General features: G+C 44.1%; 1 protein-coding gene across 1 annotated transcript in view; it reads left to right on the top strand.

The window, feature by feature from the left end:
- The window catches only part of ITGA9 (integrin subunit alpha 9), a 329022-nt gene that overhangs the window by 35797 nt on the left and 270618 nt on the right, over nucleotides 1–22607 (top strand). Inside the window, exons 5-7 of the mRNA XM_049766467.1 lie at nucleotides 6481–6548; nucleotides 18943–19072; nucleotides 21935–22020. Coding sequence (XP_049622424.1) covers nucleotides 6481–6548; nucleotides 18943–19072; nucleotides 21935–22020 — 284 coding nt within the window. The remainder of the gene's footprint in view (nucleotides 1–6480; nucleotides 6549–18942; nucleotides 19073–21934; nucleotides 22021–22607) is intronic.

Below are 22607 nucleotides of genomic sequence, written 5' to 3'. Positions count from 1 at the left end.
CCACTATCTGAACCGTAGAGGTTTTGTCCCCACTTCTTGAGGTCTGCCCCCCACCCCCTTCCTCACAGTGCAGAGAGGGAGTGGGTGGCTGAAGTCCTCTGTAGGGCGGGCCCTTGGGCATCTGGATATGTGAAGCAATGCCAGGAGCTGGAGCACAGTGCAGCCCACAGCCTCTGTCTGAGCAGAAAGACACAGCACACTGGCCTTCCGGGTGTTCCTCCCCAAACTTTCTGCTCTTCTCTAAGCAGGGAGCATGTGGGAACTGTGTTTCTTGAGGGGTGTGTGGTGGGGCAGCCCCTTGTCTCATAGCTACCTTCTCAGGGTTCTTGGTAGTTTTGCTGCCTACCCAGGTTGAGGTGTGTGCAATCAAGTGAAGAATGTAGGTATAATAGATATGTATGTACTTCCTGGAGAAAGAAAGGCCTGTCACAAATTCTTGGAAAGAAGTGGGTTAGGAGGAAATCCCAAACTCTTTCTTCCTTTTTTGGGGGGTGGGGTGGGGGAAGGTGAGAGTGAGTCACTTCCAGCAGTGCTTGGGTGTCCATATAATGCCAGGGACTGAACCCTAAGCTCCCATGTGTAAAACATGTGCTGGCCCTTTGAACCTCTCGCTGGCCCTATTTGTTTGTTGGTCTGTTTCTGCCACACCCCGAAGTGCTCAGGGCTTACTCATGACTATGCTCTGGGATCACTCCTAGCAGGCTCGGGGGACCTTATGGGGTGCCAGGGATTGAATCTGGATCAGCTGTGTAAAAGGCACAGTACTGTTATCCCTGGGACCCCACCTTTTTTTGAAAAAGAAAACAGATAAAGGAAAAAACAGGAGCATCCCTAGCCCCTGGGAACTGCATGTGGGTGAGCGTGTGCTGCAATGTATTTTGATCCTGTGTTGGTGCCTCAGTGTTCTGTGAATATTGGCCTCCACCAGCCTCGGTTTCAATAGTACGGAGTGGTCTGGTTCCCTTTACAAACCTCTCTCAGATGCTTTCTTCTCCCTCATGACCATTGAGCATCCAGACCTTGTGTTGCACTGTCATTTTTACTGAGAAGGTGCAGACTGGACTGGGTGCAGAACTTGATTGATCTTGCAGAACTTGACTGAGTCTGCATAACTGCTACATGTCATACAGTGTCAGGGACAGCTTGGAGGTGTCCTGGGAGGCTGGGCTTAGCCCTTCTCTGGAGGTTGTAAAAGGAGAAGCGGTTGGCATGAGGAGGACAGGACTTGCACCTGGGCATGCCAGGTTTGGGGCTGTGACTCCTGGGATGGACACCCTAGCCCATTTTGGGGGATAGCCAGTGAAGGGGCATGTCAGGGGCTGGGTGGGGATCAGAGAACTAGGTCTGGGTACTTTATCTGGCTCTTTTCCAGGCCCTAGAAAAGATGGAATTGCTCCAGGTCTTAGGATTGGAAAGGCCAGAAAATGCATCCTGTTTGGCTCATACTCACCCCATACTTAGGCCTCTAAGGTTAGTGCTGATACTGGGGCAAAGAACCCAGGATTCTTGGTTGCCAGAATGGGAATACCTTTCCCAGAAAGACTGGAGTGGAGATGGGGGAGCCTAGGTTAGGAAAGAGAATACAGGAAGAGAAATGAATTTGGTCCCCTTAGATTTCTATTTGGATCTTGGGTCTATGAGGGAGCAGCTTGTGCACACGCATAACGTAGGCCATCATGAATCCAGGTGCATACCTGCCCCAGTACCATTGTTGGTGTATACACACACACCTGCTCTAGGTACCATTGTTGGCACATACATGCACTCCTCTCCCAGTAGCATAGTTGGCAAATACTCTTATGCATGACCCAGGTGATTGTTAGAACATATGTGCGCTCCTGCCCTGGGCACCATTGTTGCAGAATGTTTCACACCTGCCCTGGGTACCAATGTTGGCACATGATCACAAACATTTCCTGGCCTCATCGTCATCAGAATAGATGATTTCTGGCACTGGATTGGTATGGGGCACCAAGTTGAATGAACTCACCTCTGTGTTGAATAAACAGTGTGGAGAACAATGTTTTGTGACGATGAGAGGATTACATGTGTCTTTTCTTGAAAGGCCACCTGGACAGAGATACTGAGGAGAAACAGTGGAAGGCTGCAGAAGGCTTGGAAATTGTTCAATTGGAAAGCCCAGGTTGAGTCTTTGCCGGCTAGAATTGCCACAATGGCCCCTACATTGTATGCTGGGCCAGATAGAAGCCTCCGGTCAAGATCCTATTCTGTGATGAAAAGGCTCAGCCACAGAGGTGTTTGGGAGACCCACAGATCTGGTCTAGCTTTTAATCAGAAGTGCCTGTTTGGCAATAGCAGTCAGGAAATCCAGCATGGCTCCTTTCTCTGGACCAGTGGTTTCAATGCACTGGTGACTGCCTGGGGGAAGTTATTCAAGTTTAACTGACCAGGAATTTCAACCACTGATGTGTAGGTTGGAAAGAATATCTAGGTTTTCTTTTTAGTTTTTGTGGCAGGGTGGGTCACACCTGGTGGTGATCTGGGGTTACTTCTAGCTCTGCACTCAGGATTTACTTCTGGTGCTACTCTAGAGTCCATATGGATGCTGGGGTTCAAACCCAAGTCTACTGCATGCAAGGCAAACATCTTATGTGTTGTGCTATTGCTCCAGCCTTCAAAAGAACATCCTGAAGGTCAAGTTATACTGTGGGTCTCAGAGGTATAAAAGATCATCATATGGAACCTGCTGTCTGCCCATTCTGGCTGTCAATCCTCTGAGGAGCCCGTCCTGGCTTGGGAGAGGGGGCATGCCTCTGAGCAGTGTCACAGCTGCTGCTGGTGATTTGAGGACTGTGGTAGGGCTGTCCCATACACATGCTTAGCCTGACACAGGAGTGGGGCACTCTCAGCCCTTGGAATGCTGCGGCCATCGCAGAAACCCTGGATCCTGCTCCTGGTAAGCTGGAGTGTCTGCCAACACCGTTTTGGAGAGGAGAGGGAGATAGGCAGGTTTTCTAGCCACTAATTTTTTGGGGGATTTGGGTCCCACCCGGCAGCATTCAGGGGTTACTTCTGGCTCAGCACTCAGAAATCATTACTGGCAGGCACAGGAACCTATGGGATGCCGGATTTCAACCATCATCCATCCTGGATTGGCCACATGCAAGGCAAACGCCCTACTGCTGTGCTATCTCTTTGGCCTATTAGCTACTATTTTTAGGGCTCATATCAGGAAAAGACGTTGCTTGATTTTTTTTTAAAAGACAAGGCCGCCACTTCATTCCTGTTCATACCATAACTTTTAAAATCAATCTTTAGAACTAAATTAAAATTTTAGTCTGTGAAACTACAAAATTATTCAGAATTGGGTTTCAGGCATACAATGTTTCAACACTGAAGTCCATTTAATTTTACTAACGCCCTTCTTCCTACCTTCCCGCTTTGCCTCTCATCCACAGTCTGTCTCAATGAGAGGTACTTTTAAATAATTTTTTTGCACTGTGGTTCCAGTACTGTTACGAATAGGGCTTCGTGCATAACACTTTACCACAATCTTTCAGTACCTCTTCCTCCTGCTGGCTGAGTGCTTCCATAGTTGTATCCTTTCCCCCATTCTATTCGCCAATACCCTCCACTCCCAAAGTGGCATATTTCCCAGTGAAGGCCGGTTCTTACGTTCTTTGTTTCCATTAAAATTTTTTTTTATTTAAGCACTGTGGTTACGAGGTTGTTCATACTACAATTTTTATTCTCTCCACAGATAAAGTTGTTCATGATTGAATTACAGACAATGTATAACAGCCTTCACCAGTGCATATTTCTCACATACCATCCATTTGAGGCTGAACCATTATATTTTGCACCAAAAAGGTGCCAGACTTTGCAGATTTAATATAACTGTTGGTTTATAGGGGGTTGTGGGTGCCTTCTTGCCATTGTGCTGCTAGGCTCAGGAGCCATTTTTTCTTACCACAATTTGGTGCAAGAGTTCTTTATCGTTTTGCATAAGCCACTCTGCCCGTCCTACTGAGTGTAAGATTTTTTTTTTTACAGAAAACGAGTGAGTTCCTCTTGTCACGGGGTTGGTTTCTGGCAGGCTTTGGAGTTGTCTCTGTAAGAACAGAGGAACTGATTTCCCCTCACAGGGAAGAGGAATAACTCAATTGACATTCCTTGTAATTTAGCAGTGGGTTAATGGGTACTTACTGGAAAATGTTACCAGGCTCTGTGGTGAGTGTTGTTAGAAACTGAATTACTCTGTATACGTCCCTAGGGCCCTTTTTCCCTTCTCCTGAGTAGACATGCTGAACTGCAGGAAGTGGCATTGTGTCGCAATCACAGTTTCATAGTTTCCTTGTTCCTGTGTGTTTATTTTGCATGGTCAGATTCTGTATCTTGCCTTTAATGGTATCAGAGACTTGTTAAGAGGTTGAGGAGTGAGTGGCCAGGGGTGGCTGAATTATCTTGCTGTTGCTGCTGAGTAGTCCTACCTGAAGCTACCTAGGGCCAGGTGTGAACCGCTGCCTAGAACATCAGTTTCACATGTAATTCATTTCTCCAGCTCAGTGACTGGGCCTGGGAAATTTTTCCACTTCCTGGGCTTTGTGTCATTGCAAAATCTTTGGTGGGTCTTTGAGGCGAAAGAAGGAAAGCTTCTGAGTTCCAGTTTTGGTAGTCTCCTAGGCTTGCCCTTCAAAAGCTCTGTGACCCTGTGTTGTTCAGTGACCCTCTCTGTGCCTGAAGACCTTTTCCCTGTGCAATGGTAGCACAGGTTTCCAGGGAGGAGGCAGCAAATGCAACAGCTCTAGTGGAGGTAGCTGACATGGAGCCTGGCACAGGCGGAAGTCTTTTCCTTGCCAGCTTAGAAATAAAACCGCTTTACTTTTCTCTTCTTCAAACAAAAGCGCATAACTTGAACTATCTAGTCCCACCTCCCAATTGGGGGGGGGATAAGGGAGGTACCAAGACCAAATAGGTGTAAGACCACTAAGTAGTAAGCTAGGCACTGAGGGGACCGCTTATTCTAGCAGTCGCAGGGGTAAAGGAAGAGGATATGGGAAGAAGGAAGGGAATGGAGGTGGAGGGAGGACAATTCGGTGATGGGAATTCCCCTGATTTTCTGTTAATATGTACCTAAAATATTATTGTCAACGATATGTAAGCCACTATGATTAAAATAAAAATTATATTTAATAAAAAAAGAGCAAAAAAAAAAAAAAAGAAAGAAATAAAACCGCAAGAAAACTCCTTTGTTGGCTGGAAGTGCTGGCGCCTAGAGGAGTTGCAGAGGGCAAGAGCAGATCCACTTCCAACCTGGACCTGCCTTCCTCTTTTTCCTTCCCCAGGAGGCTAGAGGCGTCAGCATTCACCAAAGGGCATTGTCATTTTAATATAAATCGACAGTCCACATGTGTTGGGAGGGGGATGCTGAGGCTTTTCTCGGTTCAGACTGGCTCCTGCATCCCATCCCCTAGCAGGGGTCTTCAAACTACGGCCCGCAGGCCACATATTGTACTTGTTCCCGTTTTGTTTCTTCACTTCAAAATAAGATATATGCAGTGTGCATAGGAACTTGCTCATAGTTTTTATTTTCACTATAGTCTGGTCCTTCAACGGTCTGAGGGACAGTGAACTGGCCCCCTGTTTAAAAAGTTTGAGGACCCCTGGGCATGGTGGGTCTGAAGGTTGCAGGGTGACAGCAGAAGTCAGATGAAGTTCCAGGAGAAATCCAGCTTTATTTCATGATCCTAGCAGCCATGTACATTTTCTCACATGGCCTCTATGCTAAGCCTTTTCCAAGCAGCTCCTTCTCTGGCTCTTCTGCCTGTTTCAGCTGCTCTCCAGGCTTCCTTGCTGACTGACTCCCTTTGCTGACTCTAACTCTCCTTTAAATCCCCTCTTTCCTCCCAGACAGACTCCCCTACTCGCCCATTCCATGTGTGGGCGGTTCTGATCATTCAAGTGGGATAAACAAGAAGTTGGGCAGGAGATACCCACAGGGCATCAGTCACTATATGCCAGCTGAGGCAAATCCACAAGTCTGTGCTTCTTGCAGCCCTGAACGCTCAGGCTTGCCTTTGGGTGGAGAGCTGAAAGCATGGTACTTCGACATAGAAGTTGGTCTGGAATCTATAGGGAGACATCCTGGGAAATCTGCCCGAGAATGCCCCCTTCTATTGTGGCTCATGCTTTCATGCTTATGAGGCTCATTCTACTGGAAAGCAGATGAAATAATTGCCACCAGCTTCTCCATTAATAATCATGGCAGCTCTCCCCAGCCCACGTGGGCAGGAGATGTCTTTGGGGGCTCCTGGAAGCATCCCTCCCTGATGATGCCAAGATTTGGATGCTTGAGGTCTGGTGGATTTCCGAGTGTGCCTCCCAATCCCCCAGTGTGGATGGTGGTCCAGGGCCCTGTGGCAGCAGCTCCTAGCAAAAGTGGCTGGCACTCTTGGCTTCTCTGTGGGATGAGGGACTTGCACTGACAAGGTTGTGGTCTGCTTCTCTCTTTCCCTGCAGAGTACAAGAAGAAGTACGGAGAAGAACATGGCTCCTGCCAGGCTGGCATAGCGGGTTTCTTCACTGAGGTGGGTGTTGGTGGGGGGTGGGCATTTCTCATTTTGTGGTGCTTCTCACTGATTCTTCAGGAGGCCCCAGAGATGGGGCTTCTGGCATCCCATAGACTTTTTTTTTTTCTTCAAATTTTTATTGTGGTCAAAGTGCATTACAATTACTTCACAGAAATATTTAGGGCACATAGTGACAATGGATGAGGGCATTCCCACCACTAGTGTTGTCTTTCCTCCACCCCGGTTCCCAGCATGCACTCCATATCTCCCTCCTTTACTCCACATAATGCTAGTGTAACTGTTTCTCACTTGTACAGCTTGTTGTAAATTGGGTATTGATTCTGTTGTCCTTGAGTATGGGTTTGGTGTTCAAGTCTGATGATTTTTTTATTTCCACTAAATGTTCATTTGACTGTCTGATCTTGGTACCGTCCATTTTTCCCCTCTCAAATTGTAAGACAGAACAAGATGATTCTAGTAATGTGGTTCTGTTGGAGATATATGAAAAGATAAGGAAGAAGAAAAGAAAAACAAAAATAAACACAAAAGCAAAAGGAGAAAAAGAAAAGAAAAGTAAAAAAGGAACTAGGGGGCGTCTACCTAGGTGTTATAAATTTCCCTTTAGAAGGAGAAAGGGAAAAAATAAAAAAGAAAGAAGAGAAGAATAACAAAACAAAGCAAAACAAACCAAAAAAAAAACCAAAAACAGAAACAAAAAACAATAGGGCAGTAATAAAAAAAGTACAAAAAAGAACAAACCAAAAAACCAAACCAAAACAGAACAAAACATAGACTTTTGAGAGTGAGTAAATAGATTCTTGGCTTCACATCCAGGGAAGGCCATTGAAGTAGAGGGGAGTAGAGGAGGTAACTGGCCAGAGGCCATAGGCTGGTGCCTGGGTGGTTCATTTGGAAGAGACTCTAGTTGGAACATTTCTCTCAGAGTTGGGCTCTGAGACGCCATGGAAGGAATCAATTGGACTATGTGAAATCCAACTTGTCCTTGGGGTTTCATTGCTGGCCCTTGTGAAGCTGATATCTCTCTCTTTATAGTGGAGAAACAAGGATACCTTTAAGTCTCCAGCATTTTCTGACGCTGCATGTACCAAGTTCCATGCCAGGCCCCACAAGTGGCACCAATATTCATCTAATGGCTTATGCCACGTAAAAAGGGATTATATTTCTAATTCCCCTGAAATAGTGTTGTTTTAAGTCCTTAAACTTCTCACAGTGAAAGCTTTCATGCCTGCAAGCTCACCCCTTCCCTTCTAGAAAAGCCACAGACAGTGCCTTGACATGTACTAAACAGCCTGCCCTGGTCTCCCTGCTCCCATCCCTTGTTTCTAATGGTGGGAAATGTACAGGGCATTAGGTTAACTGAATTAAATATCTTGGTGGCATTAGTGTGGCATCACTGTGGCATAGCACTCACTTCAATCTTGCTTCAGACCATGGTTCTCCCCTCCTTTTGAGTCTGCTTCCCATCCCCACTGTACTTTCTGTAAGCTCTGCCACTTGGCTTTAGAACTTCTGTCATGGGGTAGGCTACAATATAAAAGATTGCACTGGTGAAGGGGGAATGTTCCTTTTTTATGACTAAACCACAACTACAAACATGTTTGCAATCATGGTGCTTAAATTAAAATATTATAAAAATAATAAAAGTAAACTTTCTGTTGAAGAGGTAGCATTCTTTTTTTCAGGGGCGCCTCCTTGGACACTCCCTGGTCACTCTCCTAATAATTCTTGGCCATGGATCTGGCAGATCAATGCAGGAGCCTGAGGTTTTAGTGATGGTTGGGCCCTGAGGTGTTGGGAATTCTCTGGGTCTTAGAGCCCCTAAGGGTGCATCTGGAAATGCTCAGAAGACCATGTGCAACTGGAGGTTGCTCCAGGGTCAGCATCAACCTTAACCCTCATATTAGTTCCCCAGCGCCTCTTCCAGCACTGTCATACATTATAAAAGCATTCATCTCCTTCATCCAGCTGACATTTATTTTGATATTTTATTGTGGTGTTGAGGATGGGTAGAGCCAATAATTTCACTCATGCAAGGCAAATACAGGGCCCCTGAGCTCTAGCCCTGACTGAGCCCACTCTTTTCTTTTTAAATTTTATTTTATTGAAACAATTGTGACTTGCAGATTCCTTAATAATTGAATTTGAGATATACCATGAATCAGGGCCAATCCCACTACCAGTGTCAACCTCCCTCCAAAAATGGTCCCATCTGCATCCATACCACCACCCTTTTCCCCCTGGCATACCAATCTAAAAGGCCCCTTTAAGTTTAGATTGTTAAAGTTTAGGTCTCTTGATTCTATCATCATTGACTTTGGCTTGGATATTTAATTCTGTCCTTATTTATTTCCCCACCGGTGTATCCAAGACCACTTGGCCCTTGGTCCCTGGCCCACCCCCAGCCTTTCTTTATTCCTTTTTTCTTAGTTTTATAGAAAAAATTCAGGAATATGTAGTAAAATAAAGTAATTTATGTCCCAAGTTTCTATGAAAAGGATGGGAGCCCCGATTTAAAAGATAAGAGATAAAAATACAAAAAGTAAAAAAGGTGTGTGTGTGGGGTAGCTACACACATCCTCTAGCCCATATAAACCCCACCACACATATAGTAAAATACACACTACAAGTGTGCCAATGGGGAAACAACGCAGGACAACATCATGCATAGAGAATAGAGAATGAAGATGGTAGCTCTGATGGCCCAAAAAGTACCAACAGTCTAGTTAACCTCTCAGATAAGGAGTTTAGAGTAGAAATATGGAGGATATTCTAGAACTCAAAGATCGAGTTGAATAGACCACAAAGATATAAATCAAAAAACTCCACACTGAAATAACATGACTGAAAAACTCAGTAGATGAAATGAAAACCTCAATAGGAAGCCTCTCCAACAGAGTAACAGCAGCTGAGGACAGAATCAGCGAGCTGGAAGATGAGATGTAAAACTACTTCATACAGCAGAAGAGATTGGAAAGAACCTTAAAACGACTGATCAGACAGTGTAAAAATTACTCAAAGAATGTGAACAGTTGAAAACAGAAGTCTTTGATAAACTCAGCAGAAACAACATAAGAATTATTGGAGTTTCAGAGACCCAGGAAGATAATCATGGTGCTGAAATAAATTTTTTTTGTTTTTTTTTTTTTTTTTTTTTTTTCCTTTTCAGAATAGAATTTTTTTTTTAAGATTATTTTTTTTCTCTTTATTTGGATATCTTGATTACATAAATGATTGTGATAAGGTTTCAGTCCTATAAAGATCACCCCTCTTCACCAGTGCAACATTCCCGCCACCAAAGTCCCAAATCTCCCTCCATCCCACCCCACCCCCACCTGTACTCCAGACAGGCTTTCCAGTTCCCTCATTCATTCACTTGATTATGGTAGTTCTCAGTGTAGTTATTTCTATAACTGTGCTCATCACTCTTGTGGTGAGCTTCATGGAGTGAGCTGGTGTTCCAGCTCTCCTCTAATTGTCTCTGAGGATTGTTACAAAAATGACTTTTATTTTTCTTAAGACCCATAGATGAGTGAGACTATTCTGCGTCTCTCTCTCTCCCTCTGACTTATTTCACTGAGCATGATAGATTCCATGTACATCCATGTATAGGAAAATTTCATGACTTCATCTCTCCTGACGGCTGCATAATATTCCATTGTGTATATGTACCACAATTTCTTTAGCCATTCGTCTGTTGAAGGGCATCTTGGTTGTTTCCAGAGCCTGGCTATTGTGAATAGTGCTGCAATAAATATAGGTGTGAGGAAGGGGTTTTTGTATTGTATTTTTGTGTTCCTAGGGTATATCCCTAGGAGTGGAATAGCTGGGTCGAATGGGAGCTCAATTTCCAGTTTTTGAAGAAACCTCCATATCGCTTTCCATAGAGGCTGTACTAGACGGCATTCCCACCAGCAGTGGATAAGAGTTCCTTTCTCTCCACATCCCCGCCAGCACTGATTGTTCTCATTCTTTGTGATGTGCGCCAATCTCTGTGGTGTGAGGTGGTATCTCATCGTTGTTTTGATTTGCATCTCTCTGATGATTAGTGACGAGGAGCATTTTTTCATGTGTCTTTTGGCCATTTGTATTTCTTTTTTATCAAAGTGTCTGTTCATTTCTTTTCCCCATTTTTTGATGGGATTAGATGTTTTTTTTTTGTAAAGTTCTGTCAGTGCCCTGTATATTTTGGATATTAGCCCCTTATCTGAAGGATGTTGGGTGAATAGTTTCTCCCACTCAGTGGGTGACTCTTGTATCCTGGGCACTATTTCTTTTGAGGTGCAGAAGCTTTTCAGTTTAATGTATTCCCATCTGTTAATCTCTGCTTCCACTTGTTTGGAAAGTGCAGTTTCCTCCTTGAAGATACCTTTAGTCTCAATGTCATGGAGTGTTTTACCGACATGTTGTTCTATATACCTTATGGTATCTGGTCTGATATCAAGGTCTTTAATCCATTTGGATTTTACCTTCGTACATGATGTTAACTGGGGGTCTATGTTCGCTTTTTTGCAAGTCGCTAACCAGTTCTGCCAGCACCACTTGTTGAAGAGATTTTCTCTGCTCCACTTAGGATTTCTTGCTCCTTTGTCAAAAATTAGGTAATTGTATGCCTGGGGAATGTTCTCTGAGAACTCAAGCCTATTCCACTGATCTGAGGGTCTGTCTTTATTCCAATACCATGCTGTTTTAATAACTATTGCTTTGTAGTACAGTTTAAAGTTGGGGAAAGTAATGCCTCCCATTTTCCTTTTCCCTAGGAGTGCTTTAGCTATTCGAGGATGTTTATTGTTCCAGATGAACTTCATAAGTGTTTGATCCACTTCTTTGAAGAATGTCATGGGTATTTTTAAGGGGATCGCATTAAATCTGTATAATGCTTTGGGGAGTATTGCCATTTTAATGATGTTAATCCTGCCAAGCCATGAGCAGGGTAAGTGTTTCCATTTCCGTGTGTCCTCTCTTATTTCTTGGAGCAGGGCTTTATAGTTTTCTTTGTATAGGTCCTTCACGTCTTTGGTCAAGTTGACTCCAAGATATTTGAGTTTGTGTGGCACTATTGTGAATGGGATTGCTTTCCTGACTTCCATCTCCTCCCTATTATTATTGGTGTATAAAAAGGCCATTGATTTCTGTAGGTTGATTTTGTAGCCTGCCACCTTGCTATATGAATCTATTATTTCTAGAAGCTTTTTGGTGGAGTCTTTAGGGTTTTCTAAGTAGAGTATCATATCATCTGCAAACAATGAGAGTTTGACTTCTTCCTTTCCTATCTGAATTCCCTTGATATCTTTTTCTTGCCTGATCGCTATAGCAAGAACTTCCAGTACTATATTGAAGAGGAGTGGTGAGAGAGGACAGCCTTGTCTTGTACCCGAATTTAGAGGAAAGGCTTTTAGTTTTTCTCCATTGAGGATAATATTTGCCATTGGCTTGTGGTAGATGGCTTCAACTAGATTGAGAAAGGTTCCTTCCATTCCCATCTTGCTGAGAGTTTTGATCAAGAATGGGTGTTGGACCTTATCAAATGCTTTCTCTGCATCTATTGATATGATCATGTGATTTTTATTTTTCTTGTTGTTGATGTTGTGTATGATGTTAATAGATTTACGGATGTTAAACCATCCTTGCATTCCTGGGATGAAGCCTACTTGGTCGTAGTGTATGATCTTCTTGATGATGCATTGGATCCTATTTGCCAGGATTTTGTTGAAGATCTTTGCATCAGCATTCATCAGGGATATTGGTCTGTAATTTTCTTTTTTGGCAGCATCTCTGTCTGGTTTTGGTATCAAGGTAATGTTGGCTTCATAAAAGCTGTTTGGGAGAGTTCCCTTTTTTTCAATTTCATGGAAGAGTCTGGCTAGGATTGGTAGTAGCTCCTCTTGAAAGATTTGAAAAAATTCATTAGGAAAACCATCTGGGCCTGGGCTTTTCTTTTTTGGTAGATGTTTGATTACAGTTTCAATTTCCTCAGTAGTGATGGGGGTGTTTAGATATGCTACATCCTCCTTACTTAAATGTGGAAGGTTATAAGTGTCCAAGAATTTTTCCATTTCTTCTAGGTTCTCATGTTTTGTAGCATAAAGTTTCTCAAAGTAGCCTCTGATTATCCTTTGGATCTCTGCAATTTCTGTTGTGATCTCCCCCTTTTCATTTCTGATACGGGTTATCAGATTTCTCTCTCTCTCTTTCTTTGTGAGTTTTGCCAATGGTCTATCAATCTTGTTTATTTTTTCAAAGAACCAGCTTCTGCTTTCGTTGATCTTTCGGATTGCTTTTTGGTTTTCCACTTCATTGAGTTCCGCTTTCAGCTTTATTATTTCCTTCTGTCTCCCTATTTTTGGTTCATTCTGTTGGTCATTTTCTAATTGTTTAAGCTGCGCCATTAAGTTATTCAGGTATGCTCCTTCTTCCTTCCTGATGTGTGCTTGTAGAGCTATAAATTTTCCTCTCAGGACTGCTTTTGCTGTGTCCCATAGATTCTGGCAGTTTGTGTCTTCATTATCATTTGTTTCCAGGAAAGTTTTGATTTCCTTTTTGATTTCATCTCGGACCCACTGGTTGTTCAGTAGCAGGGTGTTTAATTTCCAATTGTTAAAGTTTTTCTTCTGTGTGGCTTTGTAGTTCACATCTAATTTCAGAGCCTTGTGGTCAGCAAAGGTAGCCTGCAAGATTTCTATCCTCTTGATTTTATGGAGGTATGTTTTATGTGTCAGCATGTAGTCTATTCTGGAGAATGACCCATGTACATTGGAAAAGAATGTGTATCCAGGTTTTTTGGGATGGAGTGTCCTGTATATATCTACTAGTCCTCTTTCTTCCATAACACTTTTCAGGGCTAGTATGTTTTTGTTGGGTTTCAGTCTGGTTGACCTATCAAGTGTTGATAGGGCTGTGTTGAAGTCTCCCACAATGATTGTGTTATTATTGATTTCTTCTTTCAGATTTGTCAGTAATTGTATTAGATAATTTGCTGGTCTCTCATTGGGTGCATATATGTTTAATAGTCTGATTTCTTCCTGTTGCACATATCCCTTGATTAGTACATAGTGTCCATCTTTGTCCCTTACCACTTTTCTGAGTATAAAGTTGGTGTCATCTGATATTAATATGGCCACCCCAGCTTTTTTCAGGGTGTTGTTTGCTTGGATAATTTTCTTCCAACCTTTGATTTTGAGTCTATGTTTGTTCTGACTATTCAGATGTGTTTCTTGTAGGCAGCAGAAGGTTGGATTCATCTTTTTGACCCATTTTGCCACTCTGTGTCTTTTAATTGGTGAATTTAGTCCATTGACATTGAGGGAGATGATTGTCATAGGATTTAATGTCATCTTTGTAGATAAGTTTGCTGTGTTTGTTGGTCTCTCTTGTCTTAGAGTAGACCTGTCAGTTTTTCCTTTAAGGCTGGTTTATCTTCTGTGAAGTTTCTGAGCTGTTGTTTATCCGTGAAGCTGTGTATTCTTCCTCCAAACCTGAATGTGAGTCGGGCTGGGTGCAGTATTCTTGGGGAGGCATTCATTTCATTCAATCTTGTCACAATATCCAACCACTGTCTTCTGGCCTTGAGAGTTTCTTGTGACATGTCTGCTGTAAGTCTTAGGGATGCTCCTTTGAATGTAATTTCCCTTTTTGATCTTGCTGCTTTCAGTATTCTATCCCTATCTATGGGATTTGTCATTGTAACGAGGATGTGTCTTGGTGTGTTTTTCTTTGGGTCTCTTTTAGCTGGTATTCTTCGGGCATGCAGTATTTGATTGCATGTAGGCTTTAACTCTGGGAGTATCTCTTTGATGATGTCTTTGACAGTTGATTCTTCTTGGAGATCTCCTTCCTGGGTTTCTGGGACTCCAATGATTCTTATGTTGTTTCTGTTGAGTTTATCAAAGACTTCTATTTTCATCTCTTCGCATGCCTTGAGTACATTTTCCATTGCCTGTTCGTTTGTCTTAATGTTCTTTTCCAATTTCTTCTGTTGTGTTGAGCTTTTCTGCATCTCATCTTCCAGTACTCCGATTCTCTCCTCAGCTGCTGATACCCTGTTGGCGAGGCTATCCATTGTGGTTTTCAGTTGAGCAACCGTATTTTTCAGATCTGTTATTTCAGTTTGGAGTTTTCTGATTTCTGTTTTTGTGTTTTCTTCAGATCGATCTATGCTCTTTTTGAGGTCTACAAACATATTCCATATTTCTACTCTAAACTCCTTATCTGAAAGGTTAATCAGGCGGTTGTAATTTATTAGATCAACCGAGCTTTCGTCTTCATTCTCTATGGATGGTGTTTGCCTGCGAGTTTTCCCCATTGTCACGCTTGTAGTGTGGTTTTTCCTGCGTGTTGTGGTGGGGTTCATTGATTAGGAAGAGTTCGCGGCTGCAAAGGGAAGCGAAGCGGCTGAGCGCTTCTGTTGCCTCTAGTTGCAAGTCCTCAGAGTGAACAAAGGCAGGGCAAGGTAGAGCGATCCCGCAGCCCCAGAATGCAGCTGCTCACCAGCTTCAAAATGCAGTTTTTTAGGGGTGCACTCCCTAGGCCCCTGAGGAAACCTTCGGAAGTTCAGAAGCACAGTTTCAGGCAGACAGAGATAGGAGTTTTCCCCGAAGTCCTCAGAGTAAACAAAGGCAGGGCAGGGCAAAGCGATTCCGCGGCCCCACAATGCAGGCACTCACCAGCTTCAGAATGCAGTGTTTTTGGGGGTGCGCTCCCTAGGCCCCTGAGGAAACCTTCGGAAGTTCAGAAGCACAGTTTCAGGCAGACAGAGATAGGAGTTTTCCCCGAAGTCCTCAGAGTAAACAAAGGCAGGGCAGGGCAAAGCGATTCCGCGGCCCCACAATGCAGGCACTCACCAGCTTCAGAATGCAGTGTTTTTGGGGGTGCGCTCCCTAGGCCCCTGAGGAAACCTTCGGAAGTTTAGAAGCACAGTTTCAGGCAGACAGAGATAGGAATTTTCCCCGAAGTCCTCAGAATGAACAAAGGCAGGGCAGGGCAAAGCGATTCCGCGGCCCCAGAATGCACGCACTCACCAGCTTCAAAATGCAGTGTTTTTGGGGGTGCGCTCCCTAGGCCCCTGAGGAAACCTTCGGAAGTTCAGAAGCACAGTTTCAGGCAGACAGAGATAGGAGTTTTCCCCGAAATCCTCAGAGTAAACAAAGGCAGGGCAGGGCAAAGCGATTCCGCGGCCCCACAATGCAGGCACTCACCAGCTTCAGAATGCAGTGTTTTTGGGGGTGCGCTCCCTAGGCCCCTGAGGAAACCTTCGGAAGTTCAGAAGCACAGTTTCAGGCAGACAGAGATAGGAGTTTTTCTGGTTTTTTTTTTTTTTTTTTTTTTTTTTTTTTTTTTTTTTGGTTTGGGGCCACACCTGGTGATGCTCAGAGGTTACTTCTAGCTCTGCACTCAGAAATTGCTCCTGGCTTGGGGAGCCATATGGGACGCTGGGGATCGAACCCGGGTCCATCCTGGGTCAACTGTGTGCAAGACTAATGCCCTACAGCTGTGCTATCACTCCGGCCTCTGAAATAAATCTATTATTAAAAAAAAGTTGTTGATTGTTGAGTTTTAGTCATACAATGCTCCAACACCCATTTCTTCACCAGTGTTTATTTATTTTGGAGGGGTGTTAATTTTGGCCAAACCTGGTGGTGCTCAGGGCTTACTCCTGGCTCTGAGATCCAAAAACCTGTGTTTATTTTTATTTTGCCGCCATTTTCCCCAGTTTTCCTCTCTTGGGTTCCAGTCTTCCTAGTAAATAGCTCCTGTGGGTGGACTTGGCAGGGCAGGGGGTGAAGCCTTCTTTAGCTGGTGGGAAGTGAAAGAAGCAGCAACTCAGGGAGAGTGTGGAGCTGTGGGTGAAGACCTCGGGAGTCAGATGCAAAGTTGGGGAAGATGGGGAATTGGGGCTGGGTGGTAGAAGAGCAGAAAGGGGGTCTATGGAGGGAAAGACTGGGGGGACTGTGCCATCTCAGGGCAACCAGGGGATGAGAAGGCATGCCAGAACTCCACCTCTCCAGCATGCCAAACTGAGAGAACCCTGCTTCCCTAGTGTGTAATCCTGAGCTCAGGGTGGCAGCAACTGGGCCATGGTGCTAGAGGTTTTATGACCCTCACCCCAGCCAATGTCTCTTAGCCTCTTTAGCCTCTCTGGCCTGTGTCTGCCTCTGTTTTAGTTCCCAGGCGTTTGACCTCCATGAACATAAGGTCTTTGAACTGGCTCCCCCCCCCACCCCTTTTCTGGAACTTCATCTGATGGAGGCTGAACAGGAAATGTGGCCGAGTGGTCAAGCCACTTAGCTCTCTCCCTTCCCCTCCCCTCCAGGGCTGGCCTTGGCTGTGCTTTTCTGGCCTTTTGGACATGGCTGTGCTGTCCTAAGCTGCTTTGGCCCAGGGTGCTTGGCTTGGCTAGTGGGTCTCTGATCCTGGGGTTATTGAAACTATTTGACTTAGGAATATCCTATGAGCTTTTAGCCTATGTTTGAGGACAAAGGAGACTTCCCCAGAAGTTTTACCCAATTTTGGAGCCCAGGATAATTGATTAAGACTTCCAAGCAGCCACACAAGAAAGGCCTGGACTGACTGGATCAGCAAAGGAGCCCACTGAACCCCTATTGAAGCCTGGAGACCTTTGAGGCTCCTGAATGCTCTTCTGCCCTCATGTCTGGGTCAGCTCTTGGTTCTCTGCAGCATAAACTGATACCCTCGCTTTTGGGACAGGCCTCTGAACAGATGAACCTGGCCTGGAAAAAATGTCGGTGTCTCTGGGAGAATCTGGCCTTGGGGGACTTTCTTGGAAACCTGTAGCTTCTGACAGTCAGCAGAAAAGAAAAATAGATAAATGAATTCCCATTTAGGGAAGGAAGGAAGGTAGGAAGGAAACCTTGGCCAGGGTCCTGTGATGGCTGGGAGGGATGGCCTAGCATCTACCCTTTTCCCGCCCAGCCTTCAGAACTGTGGCTCCCTCTGAATGCTTTGGCAATTTTTCATGGGAACACTGTTTGCGTTCTCTAAGATAACTTGCTTGTCAGTGTTTAATTTTTATCAATGTTCTAAAATTTTGAAAGGCACAAAGAAAAATAAACTTTAGGCATGAAAAATCACCAGAGAGGAGATTTCTATAATCCTTTCCCTGTAGGTTTAGTGGAAAACACCACACATGTTTGGAGGCTTTTCCATTTGCTCTTCTGTTACTCATCTGTTGCTGTTGTTGTATAAATGCATTGAATACATTTAAATTTTACATACATTATATTTAAATTTAATAGCCTTTTGTGATGATCTCAATGCTACTAGAACTTGTACCATATTTTTAATGCTGCTGAGTCTATTAAAGGTATGTATGTAGTGTGATGTAAATAGAATCCCCGTTGTTATGAGTTTCTGGCCTAACTTTCATTAGCACAGTTGGGACAGGTCTTCTGTTGTCTGTGCTTCCTTAGGTTAGGTAATCATTTCTGAGCACCAGAATGGTCATGTTGGTCATTTGTTTGATGGTTTGGTAGCACCCTTGGGCATACTTGGACCTGTTCACGATGTGTAACCATCATTCTCCCCTAATCTAAAGTTCTGATGATAACTCTCTTTGGTCCTGGCTTGATTTTTGTTTGTAAGCCATGTCCAGCAGTGCTCAGGAAAACCTTTAGCTTGATATTTGCTCCTTATGGTACATGCTTGGAGCACCAACTAAATAGCAGGGTTTGAACCCCGGATTCCTGCATATAAAGTATGGGTTTAGCCCCCTAATCCATCTCTCTTGTTCTGTCCCCTGCTGGCCTAGTTTTATGCATAATTCTCTCTGCTCTCTTGAGGCTATATGTGTGCATTTTTCTTCATGGCTCTTTGAACTCTCTATCTCTTCTGACTTGGCAGTGGATCAGAGAGACACGAAAACCAGGTTTCAGAAACACCCAGTGGACAGAGTTCTGAGTAGGGACTGATCAAACAGTGCAAGATTTTTCTAAGCTGAGTGCAAAGCTTCCTCCTCTTGCTCTATCTGCTGGGTGGGGTGCTGGATGGCTGGATTGAGGCTCTCTTGGGTGAGCTGATGGTATCCATGCATGTGAACTGGTGGCTAGAATTCGGTGATTTCAGTTGCCAGATTTCAGCCATTTCCTTACTTAATCCTTGAGTCCACTGAGTAGAGAGGTATTACCTATAGGTGGATAGGACAGAGATCTAGTGTTTTACCCTTATTCTAATCCCCCCTCAATTATCTTCATCAGTACCCTGATTCCATCATGAAAATAGTGTCCAAGTGGGTCCAAGGAAATAGTGGCTCTTTATGGCTTCGCTGAAGAAAGTGCTGGGCAAGGGAATGTTTCCTCCCCAGTTCTTGGTTGTGATGTGCCTGCATCCTGATACCCTCTTGAGCAACCTTTCCCACTAACCTGTGCTCTCTCTCCCTCAGGAGCTGGTAGTGATGGGGGCCCCAGGATCTTTTTACTGGGCCGGGACTGTCAAAGTGCTGAACCTAACAGACAACACTTACTTCAAACTGAACGATGATGCCATCATGAACCGGCGGTACACGTACCTGGGTGAGTAACTGAGGGGGATGACGGATAAAAGACAGATGAAAGTGAGGGCACCAGACTTATAGAGGGTTGTGTCATTGGAGGAAGGAACAGTATATTTTTGTATCTAATTGTTGTAATAGGTTATATTTTTATTCAGGACCTCCCCAACTTTGAACCTCCCTTCTCTACACTACACTACACACACACACCACTGGTGAGGACAGGAGAAGGCAGAATTAAAATGTTGGAACTTTAGCACAAAGCCAGTTGAGGGGAGAGGGAGAAAGCATAAGTGGTAAAGGTATATATCCAGAATCTTGGTTCAATTCTAGGGACCACTAAGCATCATCATGTGTGGTTGTGGTGGTCGGCCTGAGTAGCACCCTATCCTTGGCTCGGGGACCTTCTGAACACGGCTTGGTAGGACCCACCCCCACCCCCAAGCTGACAGCTGAACTTCAGGGAAGCAAATCTTTTTATGTCTTATCTTATCAACTGTTCAAGTTCAGATGATCATAGGTAAATGGTCCTGGTTTGCCTTGGCATTCCATATGGAGAAGGTCTCTGCTTCTGTTGCATAAAACTGGTCACAAATTGAAATAATAAGAACCAGAAATTACTGTGACTGATGGCAACCCATACTGAGGTTTAATTAAAGGCTCAGAATTTTCTTTTCTTATTTTCTCAGTCTTTTTCATCTCCTCAAAAGAAGATAGGACACCGTTTAAATTTGCAGTTGCCAGGCAAGAAAGATGTCAGGTCAAAGGCATGCCTACTTAGGCACAGAAATAGGTTGTTTTTGTTCATGCACATGGCAATTTTACATGGCTCTCTTCTTTAATTTCTGTCCTAAACACCATCCTTCTGGACTCAATAGAAAGTTCATTATAGGGAGACCTAATGATGAGAAAGCATTTCTCTTTCCTATTCATTACTTATAACTTAATTTGGGGGCTGAGAATAGAGACTCTAGGGCCCCATTGATTTCCTTTCCCCTTTTAATTGTAGATGCTTTGCCCAAATATACAGACATTCTCATTGTTATTCTGTGTCCGAGGGTGGTACTTTACTTCACATTTCCAGTTTCATATTCATTCCCAAATTATCTCCGGCACACTTCCTCCATGCTGGAATTCATCTTATTTCTTTTTAACTCCTAAAAATGTTTACGGGTAGCGCTTATTATTATTAGCTCCCTTGTTTCATAGGTAAAGAAAACTGAGATGAAAAGACATATCACTGGCCAAAGTCACATGGTTTATAAGTTGCCAAGCAGATATCTAGACACTGCTCAGGGCTGTGAGCTCCTTAGAAGTGGGGGAGTTTATTTAAAATTCAAGGGCTTTGAGCTAGAGAGATAGCATAGAGGTAGGGCATTTGCCTTGCACACAGATGACCCAGGATGGACCTGGGTTCGATTCCTGGCATCCTATTTGTTCCCCCTGAGCCTGCAGGGAGCAATTTCTGAGTGCAAAGCAAGGAGTAACCCCTGAGCGCTGCTGGGTGTGCCCCCCTCCACACACACAAAAAAATTCCAGGGTTTGTTCCAATGCCTGGTGTAGAGACTCAGTCTTGTTTCATAGATAAGAGACTAATGAGAAGGCAGTGCAGGTCTGTGAAACTGGGACTTTGGGGTCTCCTTTAAGTCTCAGCATCCTTGGATCCTCTGTATACAAACAAAGGCCTGAGGGGCTTAAGTTATGGCTCAGGGGCAAAACACCTGCCTTGCATGCATGAGGCCTGAGTTCAATCCCTGGCACTGCAAAATAAATGAAAACAAAACCAAAGCCAAAGACAAGAGGCTGTTGTGTGCTGGAGGGATTGCAGAGGTCACTTCAGGATCACTCCTGTGTCATTGAAAACCTCAGTCTGAGGGAAAACCATGCCATGTGGTAATTGAGAATTGATCAAAATGCAGAGCCATCATTAGGATACGAGGGTGAAGACAAAGTTTGGGGACTAATGGCTGCATGTACAGAACTTCTAGATTCCTTAGTTAATCCATCCATCATCCATCAGTCCACTGTCCATGGTCTGCTTCTTTCCAGCTTCTCTTAGAAAGGGACAGAGCATAAAGTTTGATACTATCAGGGGCTTTCAAGACACAGGTTAGATTTGAATCTTGTTCTGGGATCTGAGGCAAGTGGTCCAACCCTCCTAGTGTCAGTTTCACATGTCTAACCAAATGGAAGAAACTGCCATACTTTTCCTCATGGAATTGTGAAGTTGGGATGGTAACATTCAATGAATGTTTATTGTAGTTTCATTCACAATAGCCCAAACTGAAAACAATCCAAATGCCCAGCAACAAGAGAAAAATAAGGTTTATGATGTCTTTATTCAATGGAAATCACTCAACAATGAAAGGAAACAAATCACTACGTTCAACAACATGAACACCACAGATGTTATATTGGATAAGTTCTAGAACAGACAAGCCTAATATTTAGAGGTCGAAATCAGTACAGTGGCCTCTGGTAGGGAAAAGATGAGGGAACCTTCTGGGATTTTGGCTCTTTTGCTCTGTTTACTCTGGCTGGTGGTGGACAGATACCTACGCATGTACACACTTTAGATGTATGTACTTGAGTGACAGTTATACCTCAGAATGCAAAAGAAAAGATTATTTAGCACCTATCACACAGAAGACACTCTGAAAGCACTCTTTCCTATTCTGTTTTCCCATGGTGTCCTTTGTGATTTATAGGCCTTTTCAGCACGAGAAGACCACATCAGTTATAAAATCATGTAATTGATGTTCCAAGAATAACCAGATGGAACTGTCCAGAAGAGTGGTGTGCCATTAGATTTTTACTCTGATGAATTATTTTCATCCTATTTTTTCTCAGTCTCTTGCTTTGGTTTCTGCTTAATCTTTTGTAGGCTATGCAGTGACTGCAGGCCACTTCTCTCACTCATCCACCACTGATGTAGTTGGAGGTGCTCCCCAGGATGAAGGCGTTGGGAAGGTGAGGAGGGGCTATACAGAATGGGGCCAGGCAGGGTGGTGGGGCTTGGGGCCTGCTTTTCCTGTTAGAAAAGTTTGACTCCTTTCTTGGAACCTTCTTGGTTGACAAAACTATGATGAAATAATGAAGCTCTTCATGTTTGCAATGAAGTCACTTTTGAGACTTTCCATAGAAAGTTTTGTGTATGAATGCTCTGAGACTCTCCATCCTCTTGCATGATCATATTTCTCATGTCAACTCTGTGAGCGGATGGCACTGACCCCTGGATTGTGGCACTCCTGAAGGGAAAGGTGTCTTCCCAAGACTTCCTAATCACTCTCTCAGATTCCCTAACTACTCCTACAGTGGCTAGTCTTATCCCAGCTGTTTGAGGGGCCTTATCTTCAGGCCTCGAGTCTTAGATTTATCAGTTCCAGTGTTAGAACTCCAAGGCCCTTGGGGCCCGGAGAGATAGCACAGCGGTGTTTGCCTTGCAAGCAGCTGATTCGGGACCAAAGGTGGTTGGTTCGAATCCCGGTGTCCCATATGGTCCCCCAAGCCTGCCAGGAGCTATTTCTGAGCAGACAGCCAGGAATAACCCCTGAGCA

The sequence above is a fragment of the Suncus etruscus genome, chromosome 20, assembly GCF_024139225.1.
Source record: "Suncus etruscus isolate mSunEtr1 chromosome 20, mSunEtr1.pri.cur, whole genome shotgun sequence".
In the NCBI taxonomy this organism is placed as follows: domain Eukaryota; kingdom Metazoa; phylum Chordata; class Mammalia; order Eulipotyphla; family Soricidae; genus Suncus; species Suncus etruscus.
The sequence above is the reverse complement of the archived record's forward strand: the minus strand, read 5'-3'. Positions and strand labels throughout refer to the sequence as shown.